This window comes from Anabrus simplex, chromosome 2 (genome assembly GCF_040414725.1).
Source record: "Anabrus simplex isolate iqAnaSimp1 chromosome 2, ASM4041472v1, whole genome shotgun sequence".
Classification (NCBI taxonomy): Eukaryota; Metazoa; Arthropoda; class Insecta; order Orthoptera; family Tettigoniidae; genus Anabrus; species Anabrus simplex.
The window spans coordinates 327,498,922-327,513,394 of record NC_090266.1 but is presented as its reverse complement, the minus strand read 5'-3'; the positions used below and the strand labels follow the sequence as shown (position 1 = coordinate 327,513,394).

General features: G+C 37.4%; 1 protein-coding gene across 1 annotated transcript in view; it reads right to left on the bottom strand.

Moving 5' to 3' along the window:
• Positions 1-14,473, bottom strand: part of sei (seizure) — a 520,652-nt gene that overhangs the window by 381,351 nt on the left and 124,828 nt on the right. The window contains exons 3-4 of the mRNA XM_068225985.1: positions 14,237-14,418; positions 10,591-10,611 (exon numbers count right to left, since the gene is read on the bottom strand). Coding sequence (XP_068082086.1) covers positions 10,591-10,611; positions 14,237-14,418 — 203 coding nt within the window. The remainder of the gene's footprint in view (positions 1-10,590; positions 10,612-14,236; positions 14,419-14,473) is intronic.

Below are 14,473 nucleotides of genomic sequence, written 5' to 3'. Positions count from 1 at the left end.
GAAGTGGCCCTGGCGTTAATTACGGTACAGCCTCAGCATTTTTCTGGTGTGAAAAAGGGAAACCACGGTAAAGCATCTTCAGGGCTGTCAACGGTGGTTTTTGAACCCACTAGCTCCCGAATGCAAACTCACAGCTGCGCGCCGCTTCAGTATTGGGGAAGTAGCTAGGGAGTTAGTTAACTTTCTTCTTAACCATGCCATTCCTCTGGTTCATACATTTTCTGATACTACTGGTATGTAACAAACTGGTTCCTCATTGCATTCCAGCGATTCAGTCCCCACTCTCAGGCACTGATGTAGTTCGGAAAACCACAAAGACAGTCTTTCTTAGAATCCCGTAACGAAGCACTGGTACATCAGCTAGTAGATAAATAAGATAAGTCAAGAGGAGGTAACGTGTATATGGCGGCGGTAGACTTGGAAAAGGCATATATCGTCGCTTTTATGCCAAAGCCGCGAATATGACAACGCTCTTCCTATCCATTACTTCCCCTAAGACTAGTCACGCCTCACAGCCACATATTGATATGCAGCCCATCAGAACAAATTTCGATGAGTTCATTTTCGTATCCTAATGTTTAAAGGAAAATGAGCCTTAATGTACCGTACTGCAAGAATGTATGTTTGCATGACATACTTACCCATTCTTGCAGTATGACGTATTTTTCTTTACACATTAGCATAGGAAATGGACACAACGAAAATTGTTCAGATGGAATGCATATCCGTACGTGGATGAGAGGCGTGATCAGTCTTAAGGAATATAATGGATGGGAAGACCAATGTCAGATACGCGGAATGGCTCGCGCAGCGCAGTTGTATGTTAACAGTGCTCAATGAAAGATACTTTGACTATAAGCACTTAACTTTAATAAATTCAGAATATTGTAAAAGTGATAAAGAAATGGATTTCTATGCAGTGGTTTTTGAATTCATATCTTTATAAATGTAAGTTGTAAACGAATGAAATTCACATATAATCCTAATACGTAAACAGGGACGAGCTTTCAAATTAAAAATGACACTCGGATAGCCTTTTCTTAATTTCAATTATCAATTTTTAGTAAACATATAGATAGACGAGTTTTCAAAATCCATCAAACCTCTAAACATTTTAAATAATTATAGTGAAAACTTTAAGCAAATGTCAGAACTTTTTCTCGCATTGTACGCACGTGGTATGGCGCCCAGTAGACTGCTATGAACTGATCTTTCCACTTAATCTGTTGAATTGTAAAAGTTACTGTATTTTACCACTCAAAAAGTGTTTTTGAAACTTCTATATTCGATAAATATTGTTGTTTTCTATGCCCCCGAAAATTCCTACACACCCTCCCCCCCCCACACACACCGTAAGAACTTCCTGGGTTACGGCATTGGAGAAAGGCATATATCCCCACAGAAGGAAGAGGGGAACGAATGCATCCAAAGAGGGAGAACGTTTTTGCTTATAACCAGAACGTTAACACTCAGTATCGTTCTAGCCTCCTCATGTATTCCAGACTGCCTTACTCCCTATGAAGGATTGCCCTTTCTCTTCCTTTTGTAGCAATTACCTTACACTTGAATTCAACCTTTCCCAAATTAATATATTTACTTAAGAAAAGCATGCAGAGGCCGTACTGACAGCGGATTTGAAAAGCTGCTGTATGACATGTTGACATTAGTTGCAGATAGCAGTAGCACCCGTACTTCTGGGCGTTGAGAGCAGAATGATCTTCACACGTGCAGTCTAGAAATCAAATAAATTCTGTGGTACATTACAAACCTAGTACAGGAGCATATGAAGAATATCCCCTACCAATAGTCATTTATGCAACAAAGACAGCCCTTCTCAATAATCTACACCAAATGAGTAGAATTACAAACAAAATAAATCACTAAAATTAATCACAGCGGTACACTGCTTAACTGAAATTTCTCCACTGCCACATAACGTGGCCAGCAATGCACAAAATTTAGGTTTCTTTTCCAGTAGAAATGGCGTGTGCTTTTGAAACTCTTCTTTTAGGAGGAAGGCACATACCCACATATCCACACAGAAGGAAGAGGGGAACGAAAACATCCAACTACGGTACTTAACACACATGCATAGCGGTTGAAAAGTAGAGCCATATGATGGTTAACAGCCAAACATGCGAGAATAGTACACAAGAACAAAGAGTGAACATCATCATGCCACCGGGATCACGGCTGAAACCCTTCTCACATGCTGAGAAGTACTGAGAAGTTGTCTGTAAAACGAGATATTGACGCCATTTGTAGCGCTGACTTGGAAGAACGGAATTAGATGTGACGTATATGGATTTCAGTACGGTGCCAGTCTCAATATTAAGATATATTTAATTGCTATAACGTTTTTACTTGAATTTATAAATTATCAATGATTGCGGATTCATAATTATCAAGCTACGTGTCCACATTGCCATACAAGGAAGCACCTCGCCCAAGAGCTACTCAGAAGTTCTAACAACGATCCTGATCATATATCTCAATTTGTCATCTCGTTGAAATTTATTGGCGAAGATTCCAGTTGTATTGGTAATATATTATGAGTTCTTAAGTTCTTCATCTATCACCCATTAGGGTATATCTCTCTATAGCACTGATCAGACAAAATCGTGTATAAACGCTGCGTATTTCGTTGCAATAGTAGTTATGATCAAAATAACAAAATCTATAGTAACAATTTCATACTGCCATTCTTCAGTCTTCAGTTACCTTATCTGAATTTATCAGTTTGTCAACTAAAGGGCTTGTCTTTGAAAGTGCAAAATTCAGTGAATTCTCTAATTCTATTTAACTTTCTAAACAATTACATCTGAATTTTTCATGTTCTTGTGCACTGATATTTAATAGCTCAAAAATGTATTGCACTTTCCTTACATTTAATATGTTATCAGACATAATTTTAATTATTATCACAATATAATCCCCTCCCCCACGCAGAGACAGACTCTGCGGATACCTACTATAAACATTATATCTATAGGTTAAATTGGTTTATTTTTTTGCTAGTTGCTTTACGTCGCACCGACACAGATAGGTCTTTTGGCGACGATGGGACAGGAAAGGGCTAGGAGTGGGAAGGAAGCGGCCGTGGCCTTAATTAAGGTACAGCCCCAGCATTTGCCTGGTGTGAAAATGGGAAACTACGGAAAACCATTTTCAGGGCTGCCGGCAGTGGGATTCGAACCTACTATCTCCCGAATACTGGATACTGGCCGCACTTAAGCGACTGCAGCTATCGAGTTCGGTGGTTCAATTGTTTGTGAGATAAGTGTACAGCACCATGCACCCGTTCTTTTTTCTGAGTGATTTTACATGGGCTGCTGGGGTTTCCAAAGAACCTGCTCATTTTCACTCCAAAATTTTGAATCTTAGGCCTATATTACAAGCATACAACACTTGGTTTTCAGCTAATCACTGAATGTGGAATGAAGCCTTGCAAAGAGACGTCTTTGGCCACTATTTCAATGTTGAACACAACAGTTCTTGTGTGGTTTAAGAACGATACGTAACTTCCAACAATTCGCTTTACGTCGCACCGACACAGGCAGGTCTCATGGCGACGATGGGATAGGCATGGGCTAGGAGTGTGAAGGAAGAGACCGTGGAACAGATCCAGCATTTGCTTGGTGTGCAAGTGGAGAAACCACGGAAGAGCTGCCGAGAGTGGGGTTCGAATCCACTATCTCCCGAATGCAAGCTGATAGCTACGTGACTCAAACTGTGCAGTCACTTGCCCGGTGCGTAACTTTTTTTTATATTTGCTTTACGTCGCAACGACACAGATATGTCCTATGGCGACGATATGGGTAACTTCTAGATGTTCCTATAAAACTCTCGAGTTGGCCTAAATAGGTTTTCGGATCCAGTAAAATTCAAAACCTCCGATATATCAATTATTGAGGTATGAGTGTTTTTCCTAAGTTATTTTGAACCTTATATTATAATCATACAACACTTGGTTTTCACCTCCTCACAAAATGTCGAATGAAGCCACGCAAAGAGACGTTTTTGGCCACTATTTCAACGTAGATTACTCTCGATCACTGTGGCGATACCCGAGTTCGAAATGGAGACAGAAACTAATGAAATAGAAAAGAGGACCGACCTCATGGAATTTGACTGCAGGGAGTCAGCGGAAAGAACAGTCTATACAGTTAATCCCCCAGCGCTGGGTTATGGAGATCAAATGAGGGAAGTTTGTGCCACGATTTTGTAGATTTTTGTAATCTAAAGCCGATGGAATCGAAGAAGTACGCCACCCACAAATTCCTATAATGTGTGCTGATTGTGTGACGATCTCAGACATCGCACGATATTATCTACGCCACTGCTCTCGCACGCATCAATTCTTCCGACTAGTTCACGCAGTTTACTAGAATATGTTTAGCGAAAAATTCCCGAAGGAAGTTTGCTTTAAAATACCGAATTTATTAGTACAACAAGTAACTTTGGAGTCATACCATATATGCACCCTTAAGTGACTAAAACAATTCCTCTTTATGCAGAATTCATACGACTTTTTATATATTGCCTATAAATGACTGAGTAAAAATTTTCTTTAAAGAAGTCAGAATGTGATTTGTGCAGAGTTCGAGATGGTGGCATTTATTTCCCTCGAGCATTCAACATAGCTACGTATTAGGTGTAGGTCAGTCTTGTTCACGCTGAGATATTCGTGCCGCAGTGGGCGAACAGTGTGTGGGTTTTAGCCACAGCATCGCGGTTACGACACAGGCCGTGGAAGTCAATGCCGAGTGAAGGTCTGCCAGCTAGTCTCAATCACTGTGGCGGTACCTGATTTCGAAATGGAGGCAGAAACTAATGAAATAGAAAAGATGACCTCACCGAATCTGACTGCAGGGAACCAGTGGGAAGAACAGTATTTTCTTGCGCAATTGGGGGACCGTTTAAAATGTCTATGTATGGGGAGTGGAAACGCTGAAATGGTGGCGGAGGCCTATATCCAGGCGTGCATGATCCCAGGTTAAATAATAATAATAATAATAATAATAATAATAATAATAATAATAATAATAATAATAATAATAATAATAATAATAATAATAATAATCATAATAATAATTTTGTGCGATTACTGCTAGCCTGATGCAGCACTAACAAGGCAGGCCTTCCGACGAGGGTGGGCGGCTTCTGCCATGCGTGAGAATTTCGTGCTTTTATGATGGAGGATAGTATCGTGTATGGTGGATGAGTTGCAGCGATGGTGGAAGCAGCAAAAGAAACCAGTTCCCTAGCCAAGGGAATTAAACATTGAAGACTGAAATCCCCTACCCGGCCAGAAAACGAACCCGGGGCCCTCTAAACCTCTATATTGGCCATTCAGCCCAGGAGCCGGACAAACTCGCGCCCTCATCCCGAGGTGGTCCAGCTCTTTCCACTCACACCTCCAATGGAGGTGAGCTACGTGTACCATTTTAATCACATACGGGGCTCAAATGATGGTAGGCTGAATGTACAATTTTAACAACATATCAGCCCTCATGCCATTCCTAAATGTCTGGCAGTACCAAGAATCGAACCCGGGCCTCCAAGGACGGCAACTGATAGTGCTAGCCGTTACACTACGGAAGCGGTCGGTGGGACAATTATATAAAGGGATGCACCGGAGTGAATGGGATGAAGACTGCCCAGAAAAGGAGGACATGGAAAAGACTGGAGGAGGCCAGGAGTGCGCGTCCCCATGTTAAAGAAGGACAAGAAGTAGAAGAAGAAGAATTGCAGTCTGCTATATCGAAACTGGACTATTCACGATCAGAGAAATGTTCTTAAATGTTCTTAAATGTTCTTAAATCAGATTAGAAGATATATTAAGTTCTTACAAGGTCAGTAGTGAATCCATTACACCAACAATGTAAGATTTAAGAGAATACGAGGACTTGTAAACATCGTAATTGACGTTTGAAAGAATGACACTTCAGTAGGTTTTCAGATGAAAGTAGTCATGTGCGGTGGCATTAAACGCGAAGAGTTAAGTACCAGCCTTTGGAATTAATTTTCCCCTGAGAAATAGGAACATAATATTTGAGTGGATTTTGACGACGTCTGAATTATACATTCCAGAATATCTTAATACTCTGAGATATAGAGAGAAATTCATTCGATCAATTGAATAGTATCACGTTATATTTTGTTATTCTTCTCAGAAATACTCTATTTTATGACTGAGAATTAAGGAAGGATTTGATGGATAGAGTTTGAAAACTAACACACACAAGAGTCAACCTACCAATTCAGGATGAATTGTTGAAATATATTGAGAGAAGATCCGAACATCCGCCACATGTTTTGGGAAGTTAATGAGCACTGTGGAAATAATAAACCGGCTAAAACACACTCTGCAACACCAGAACACACCGAAGTACCAGCAGAAGTCCTAAACATTATGAGGAACTGAGAGAAACTTAAATTATTTATTTATAAACGACAGAGCACTGCCTAATAATTGGACTCGTTCCACACCCAGTACAACGAATTATTTTTCTATCTCAGTATTTCAGTGCGAACACTTTTGGAGGAGTTTCAATGTTCAAATATGTTTGCTTGAATCCATTATATATATATCTTGAAAACAGGTGTAAGGTGGAGAAAATCAGCAAATTCTGAAGAGAACTGAGGTAGCTAGCGATTATCTTTGAGTTAGAGTAAACGAATTCCATGAATGAAATACGACAAACAGACATTTAGTTATGGTTCTAGTGTTAGCGTGATGTCCTCCCTTACAATCGAATTAACCATGAATACCCTCAAGACGACTTCACGTCTGGTGGGTTAAGCGTTGATTTCGATGAAAAGAGAAGAACACGTAGCTCTAATTTGCTCTTAATAAATAAACCAACAGCTTCCCTTTCAACCCCCCCTCCTCCAATATAATATATACAGCGCTATTCTCCTTAACTGCATTCATACCCTGAGCGTTATAATATCTATCAGCTGTACGAAGTGTTAGCAACTTTTAATACTACATTCCAGTCTAAGTAGTTTCCGTTAACATTTTGTAATCCATTTATTTTCAATGAATTGATTCTTCTTCACATTCCATATGAATCAGATTTCTGGCTAAAGTAGAATCCTTAAAACTTCCTGTTAGTAGGGTTCCTGGCAGTTCAGGAGCTCTTGCATCAGCCAGTAGAGTAAAAAGACTGACCATGATGGTACCCAGGAACTGTAACAAGTCACTCAGAATTTGTCTTGACAGCCATGCAGCAAACTATTTTTCATAATAAAACGAACGTCAAGAACAGAAACTAAGGGTACACTAATTTATAACGTGAACTTCATTTCACTTTAGGCCTCCATATCCTCACATTTAAAATACTAGCTTCTGAAATCTTTATCACGAAGGTAAACAATACTGCATTTCAGAAATTCCCCATTAAAATTTTTTCATGTGTTCTTTATTCAGTTTATCATACCCCAAGTACGATTAAAATAGGCCAGATGTCTGTTTACTCTAGTTGAATTATGTTATCTTCAAGATGGTAAAATAAATGCCAAGAAGAAGAATCGTTGACTGCGGAGAAAAATTTAAATAAATGAGTCCTCTGTAGCCTACGGAAAATAATTAATCCAAAAGGTCATATACCATACCTGGCATGAACACAGGGAAAACTAGGTCGTTTGGTCACATGGAGGAATACGAACAAGATCGATGATTTTCACCGTCATCTCCATGGCAATGCAGGTCCTTTCCCACAGTCATGCAACTCACAACAAGTAAGAACATGCTTGCTCCTTCCACAACCGCTTTAAGACTTCTCCATTTTCAACGAATAACCTTACTCTTAAGAATGTAGGAGTGTAGGTATAATTCGGTTTTACACTAGTATTAGAAAATATTGAATTGCTTCTATTACAAGGAGTAATCATAGCAATATTTTATTTGCCGGTTCACATATATTTAAACATCAATTGTAGTTACGAATATGTATGTTTTACTTATTGTTCGAAAGATAAAATGAAACGAATATCAGTTAAGGAAAACGACAAAAATAAAAGAATTTGAGAATCACATGGATCACAGAGAGATATTCAGCCGAAGAATGGGAAGTAGAAAACGCCATACTACAGATTCACATACACTAGGTTATTCTGTGAAAATGGAAAAGTTACTGTGAAATCCCTCACAAGGGAACTAGACTCTAGTCAGTGATGAGAGCAACTTACATGTGTACTGTAATGCCAACATGCAGAAGTGCCAATAAATTGTAAAGATGTGAAGCAACATGCCACGATTACCCCCACCTGACATCTACCAAGTTTGTATTAGCATAAAATGAGGAATATTTTCTTGGCACATTTGGGTATTTGAAGAATTGCTTGCAAAAGGAGTGCATATTATTTGACGATCTGAAGTTTTCCTGAACGTGTATACTTACAAGCAGGTGATGCAAGCAATATCTTCACTTCCTAGGACCTATGATCAAACACGCAAAATTTGACTAAATTCTCCCATATTGAATATTTTGAAAAGCTACTTTGCATTTCTATCACTTTTCTCTGCAAGTGAAAATGATCAGTATCGTGCACACATATTGCTGACATACGTTCGAAATAACATGGTTGTAACCGTATCAGTGTAATTCAGGTACTACGTATGCCACAATGTTCTCCATTTTTGGGAATGTACTTAGTATTTTAAAAAGTACTTCAAACATAATACCTGACTGACTGGCTTTACCATCTATTGTCTAGAGATATCTCATAATTTTCCACTCACAAAATTCATCTGATTTTACAAGAATATACGGTACCCCACTTTCTCACCTTGGGGTACTTCAAGGTGAATTATTTTCCACGCGAAACTGTCAATGATAAACTAAACACCAGAAGTGAAGTAATTATACGAAATCAATTCACCGATTTTCCGACGTCAACAATGTCGTTTCGTCTAACGAATGCAATATAATAGTTTGAAGTGCATTTTCGAAAGAAGATACAATCAGAGATAAATTGATATAGAGTTGAACGGTATCCCAGACATCAGCGAAATGGCAAGCCTTGAAATTTAATAGAAGCTGCGTTATAAACAATATAACACCACTTAGCATGAACAGGAACAAAGCTCAAAAGCTAACATCAAGTACAATCCATAGAGACAAAGATTCATTATTCTATACCATTATACAAACTATTAGACAAATTATTAAATAAATAATATAAATTGGTGAAAATCAAAATTTACTTTAACTATTACCATAATCTAACGGGAAAGGGCAGCTAGATACCACTCACACTTAATAAGTTAGAATTCTAAAACACACTAACACTTTTTAACTTTCTTTGGGCATTAACATAGTCATTACATCAGGCACTCATCTTCCACGCATTTCAGCAACCACTCAGAATGGGGCACCACTAAGTGGATGCTGTAGCTCTCATGTGACGGAGATGTATTGTACCATTAAGGAGAACTGACAGACTGAACTATTAAGTTGTTAAGTTCAGAGATATTAAATTAGAAGTAATTATAAAAGTGCAGAATATTCATGTAGTGTAAAGAATTACATAAAAGGGATGAAGATTCTAAACCTATAAATAAATATTTTAAGTAGGAAAAAATATTCTATATGGTAGAAGATTTCGAAAACGTGCCATAGTTCATTGATTCTGAACACACAAATGGAAATATTACAAGGAGTGTTTCAATTTTAACTTGAGAACGTGCTGATTCATCCCCAAAATTAATCAGTTCTTTCATCCAATTCATGTCATCAAACCAAACATTCATATTAACATTTACAATTTAATACTGTCACCTTAATTCACAAAGGAACACTTTGTCGCAAAGAAACATCACGAATTTAAGTATCAGAATGATAAGAATATCGGGCATCGTATTAGCTCCACAAATGGTAATTTAAAATACACCGTAATGAGAGCCTTTAAAACGAATTTACAGAATTTGATTTCCCAGTTACCGTCTTATTACTAATGTAGAAGAAAATTTTAAGTGTAGTACAGGTATGTTGCTAGAAATTATACATCGCGTTCCGTTTTCCTATGCACTTCCAGTCATTAAAAGAAACAAATATTCTAACTCCAACAAACTATTCCTTTGTGAGTTAATAACTGCGCTAAAGTGGTCTATCATTTATAGTTAAAGCATGCATTAATTTGTAATACAATATTCTCCCTTAAGAGTATTAAAAGTGAAAATGAGTTCCTAAATAATAAAGAAGGGCTATACAGCCTACTCTCGATTGTCCGGGATTACAAGGGAAGAAATAAAGGGTGTGAAATCAGCTTTAAATACCAGACAGAAAAAATACAAGACATGTAGCTCTCTTAGGAAATGTGATCATTCAAATAGAAAAGTGAATTACAACCATTAACAGCATCAGTCCACACAGCATTGCAAGAACATTCACAATGTGTTCCGTACAAATCGATTAATAAATAAAACACAAAGACAGAAAGAAAGCACAAACATATGCAATCCTAGCGAGCATCATAACTTCGCAGTTTAGAAGGTCTACAAAGGGGAAATCGAGAGTTGCCTGTATGTTCCAATATTTTAGAGAACAAAGCAAAACAAAACAAAAATAGTCAGAAACTAACCTCATCAGCATCCAAGCCCAACTGTAAAATGTAAAATTCTACTGAAAACAACACATTTAAACAACAACTAAAGCAGTAAAGAAGATGTATTTTTACAGTCAAGAGGAAGATGAAATAAAACACTGTTGCTTTAGCAGGAAATCACAGGAAAGTTCGTGTTCAGGTAACTTGGTCTCCCCATATCCATGCTGATCTAAAGTGACTTATCTAGATACTAAACTACAACGCTATGAATTAAGAATTATGTCGAGTCAGAGCACACCCATTCTCTGCTTAGATTGCTGAACATCAGAAACAAATGAAATAAAATTACATTTAGTTTAGGTCCATATACTCACATGAGACTGGTGCAAGAGGTCTTCATGCTTCTCTAAACCTTTGTTTCAGTTAATATTTAAAGTAAATATAATCGAATGAAAGAATCAGTTCCCCTACTTGCTGAGTAGAGTACCGCTGTTGTTGCTGAGGTACATACTAAAAACAAGATTAGATCGCTTGGAATTATATATTAATGATTAATTGCTATACATCAATTTTACTTCTTAAAAGACAACTGGTACAAAAACTGTCTTCATTTGGGTGACAACCTTTACTTACATTGCAATCTGTATGGCTTCTTTTCTTAACATTATGAGTACTTAACTAACTGAAACCATCTAAAATGTAATTGTAGCCGAAACTCAAACGCCCTGCATGTGTTTCTGAGTCAAATGTATTTCTTCCAAACGACAATAAACCACCAAGACTCTGAAGTAATATCTATCCTCTCTAGTACGTTTTATTCAATCTAGTTTCCTATAGAACAGTTCCAGTAACAGAATTGGAAGCCATGCTTCCCATTGAAATGGATCTATGTTTACGAAACGTACAAACTCTACTCAATGAAACTCACCCAGTAGTCAGAGCCCACACGGCACCGACCAGTGTTGTATACAACCACCACTCAACTCTCCTTTCCACGAGGATTCAAGGAGGCAAAGCAAGTATAACTCAAGTTGCGCAGAATTAAATTAAACTCTTTAAGAATTTGGTTTGAATTCATAAGATGATTAATTTAAAAGAACATGGCTCTGACAGCCAGAACAGTGGAAGTCTACAGTTTAAGTAGGGCCTACTAAAACTATCTGGTGAGCCAATGATACTTCACACTTGCAAAACTAGAAATGTTATAAACTAGTAAATATTAAGCCGATTTAAAGTACTCGAAAATACATTTACTTTAAAGTAGTTATAATTGTTTGAATAAACTCTTACAATTTTGAGATAAGGTTGTATCAGTAAAGGCTATGGAAATGCAAGATACATTTCCTGGTCGGTGGTGTGCGCTCCACTGCCTGTGGTTGCTGCGTTAATATTTACAATTTGTGCGTAAAACTACACAGTCTACGAAGTCAAATAACACAAATATTGAGTCAAATCACCAGAAAAATTCGTGTATTTTGCGTATGAATCATATGAAGAACTGAGAATTATAAATGAGTCGTCAAAAGAATACAACTTGTTGCTTATACGTCATCTATTTCGAGTGTTCCAATTTATTATATACCGAAGTATATTAATTTTCATACTTTCGAATGCTACTCTATAGCATGTAGGCAATAGTGTAGCAGCTCCTCAAGAAGTGTAAATGATCCACGCCAGTGAACGAAATAACTTAGTAACGACGAGGATGTTAAGCTTTCGTTCGTGCCACCTAAGAATTCTTGTACGTTGTTTTGGTAAGAGAACTACAGTTCCGTTAAGATAACATGACACAGGCAACCATATAACCCAATTACAAATATATTTGTGTTTTACCTCCTCTATTGTAGATTATGTAACTTTATGGATTAGCGGCAATCAATGCGCTTTATGTGCTGAACATGTACATTTCATCATGAAACTCAATACGTATCAATGAAATAGGAGAAAAAATCTTTTTAAACGTCTCTTCGAAACAGAACGTTTTGATTACTGTTAAGAATGAAAGTACCTAGAGTCGAAACATCAAAAATTGTAAGAAAAATGTGACCATGAACGGAAACTTTAGGATTTATAACTTGTCATCAGAACTCATAAAAGTAAAGTTAATTTCTGAGCCCTCTAATGACAATTCCATCAACTTGGTACTTCAATTCTGAGCCATTTCTAACTGAATTGATGAACATAAGACATTTGTTTGATGTTATACACACAGAACAAGTTTATAAGAGGTTTCCTTAGATGCAATTCATGATTTTATAGTACTTGTATTAGGATACACAAATTTTCATCGCGACAAGTATTAGTGGAAATGTCCGAACTATTTCAGAAATGTCAGCTTTTTTATCATAAAATATTGACCGGCTCCACCTCTGAATGTTAAAAGTCTTAATCTTCGGAGCCCTGGGTTCGTTTACTGGCTGTTTCATGGGATTTTAATTTTAAACGATTAATATCCTGCAGACCTTCGCGCTGAGAAGCGGTCGCTTGGTAGGCCAAGGTCCATCAAGGCACAATTACAAATATATTTGTGTTTTACCTCCTCGATTGTAGATTATGTAACTTTCTGGATTGACGGCAATCAATGCGCTTTATGTGCCATGGGTTTTTTTTATTTTGATTATTATTATAAAATACATCTAAGTCATATTTACATACAGAGTGAGCACAAAGTGACAGTGAGTGAGAATCGAACACAGAATATCTGTTTTAGCCACTCTATCAATGTTTACGGTATGAACTTAAAATAGAGTGAAATTTAAAAACAATGACAGCAAATGGGAAAAGCTGATTAACTGAAAACGAAAATACACATTTTTGCAGAGTATAGGCAAATGAGAGAAAGTGTATACAGAATAAAAAATTTAAATGCGCGTACAGGGAAAACAGTGGAGCAGGATGATCAAAATATCACTGAAATTATGAAGATTTGAGAATAATAAGGAAATCAGAACAGCAGAAAAGCAAAGTCATCTGAATTCATTTGTGGACAGGTATGCAATAGATTCTTACACTACACGAAGGTAAGATCGAAATATCGAAAATTTGTTATTCTGATTTGGATGTTGTAATCTATAAGTGAAATAGTGATTAGTTTCCGTAGGAAGTGAAAAAACTGCATCACGGAACGGGCCCTTAAAATTTCAAGATTTTGAAAGCAATGATTTGAATACTGTACTTACAAAAATTGCCATAGTGATCTTTAGAACTCTCACATTAAATTTAATAGTATCATTAAACATTCGCATCGTGGCAGTACAGTATAGGCATGAGGTAGTGTACTGTGAACTTGTGTGGATGACAACCCATATTGTCCTTGTTACTAACACATGTAGAATGAATGTTGAGAAGATTGCCGATTACGAACGATTATGATTTTTTGATTATTACATTTCAAAATTTTCAGGTCTAGTTTATGGTAAATCAGTGAAAATGTTGACTTTCCATTCGTAAACTAGAACATCTTGGCATAAAGTGTGGATACACAAAATACAGTGTGAGCATCAAAATATCAGACTTAGCTCTTAAATATAAGCGTTGTAATATTGTCAATGCCGCCATATTGCCACTTGATATGTTTCGTTACGTGGAGCAATGGACACGACCATGAATAATTCTCAGTTCTTCCAGTGTATGAGCAGTGTTAACTATGAGGGATGAGCCTACCCACCCATCACTCACTCACCTCATCCGTATCAGAGTTGAAGAGCAGCAGGTCGAAGGGGATGGCCGCTACGAGATCGATCACAAACCAACCTTTGAGGTAGTGTACTGCGATCTTGCCCGGATGGGAAACCACTTCATCGTTGTTATTGACGTATGTAGTACGGAAGTTGATGAGGATGTCAATGATGAACGTCACATCAACTGCAAAATCATCTTGCACTCAAAATACAAGCATAAACCTCAAAATTCGAACAGC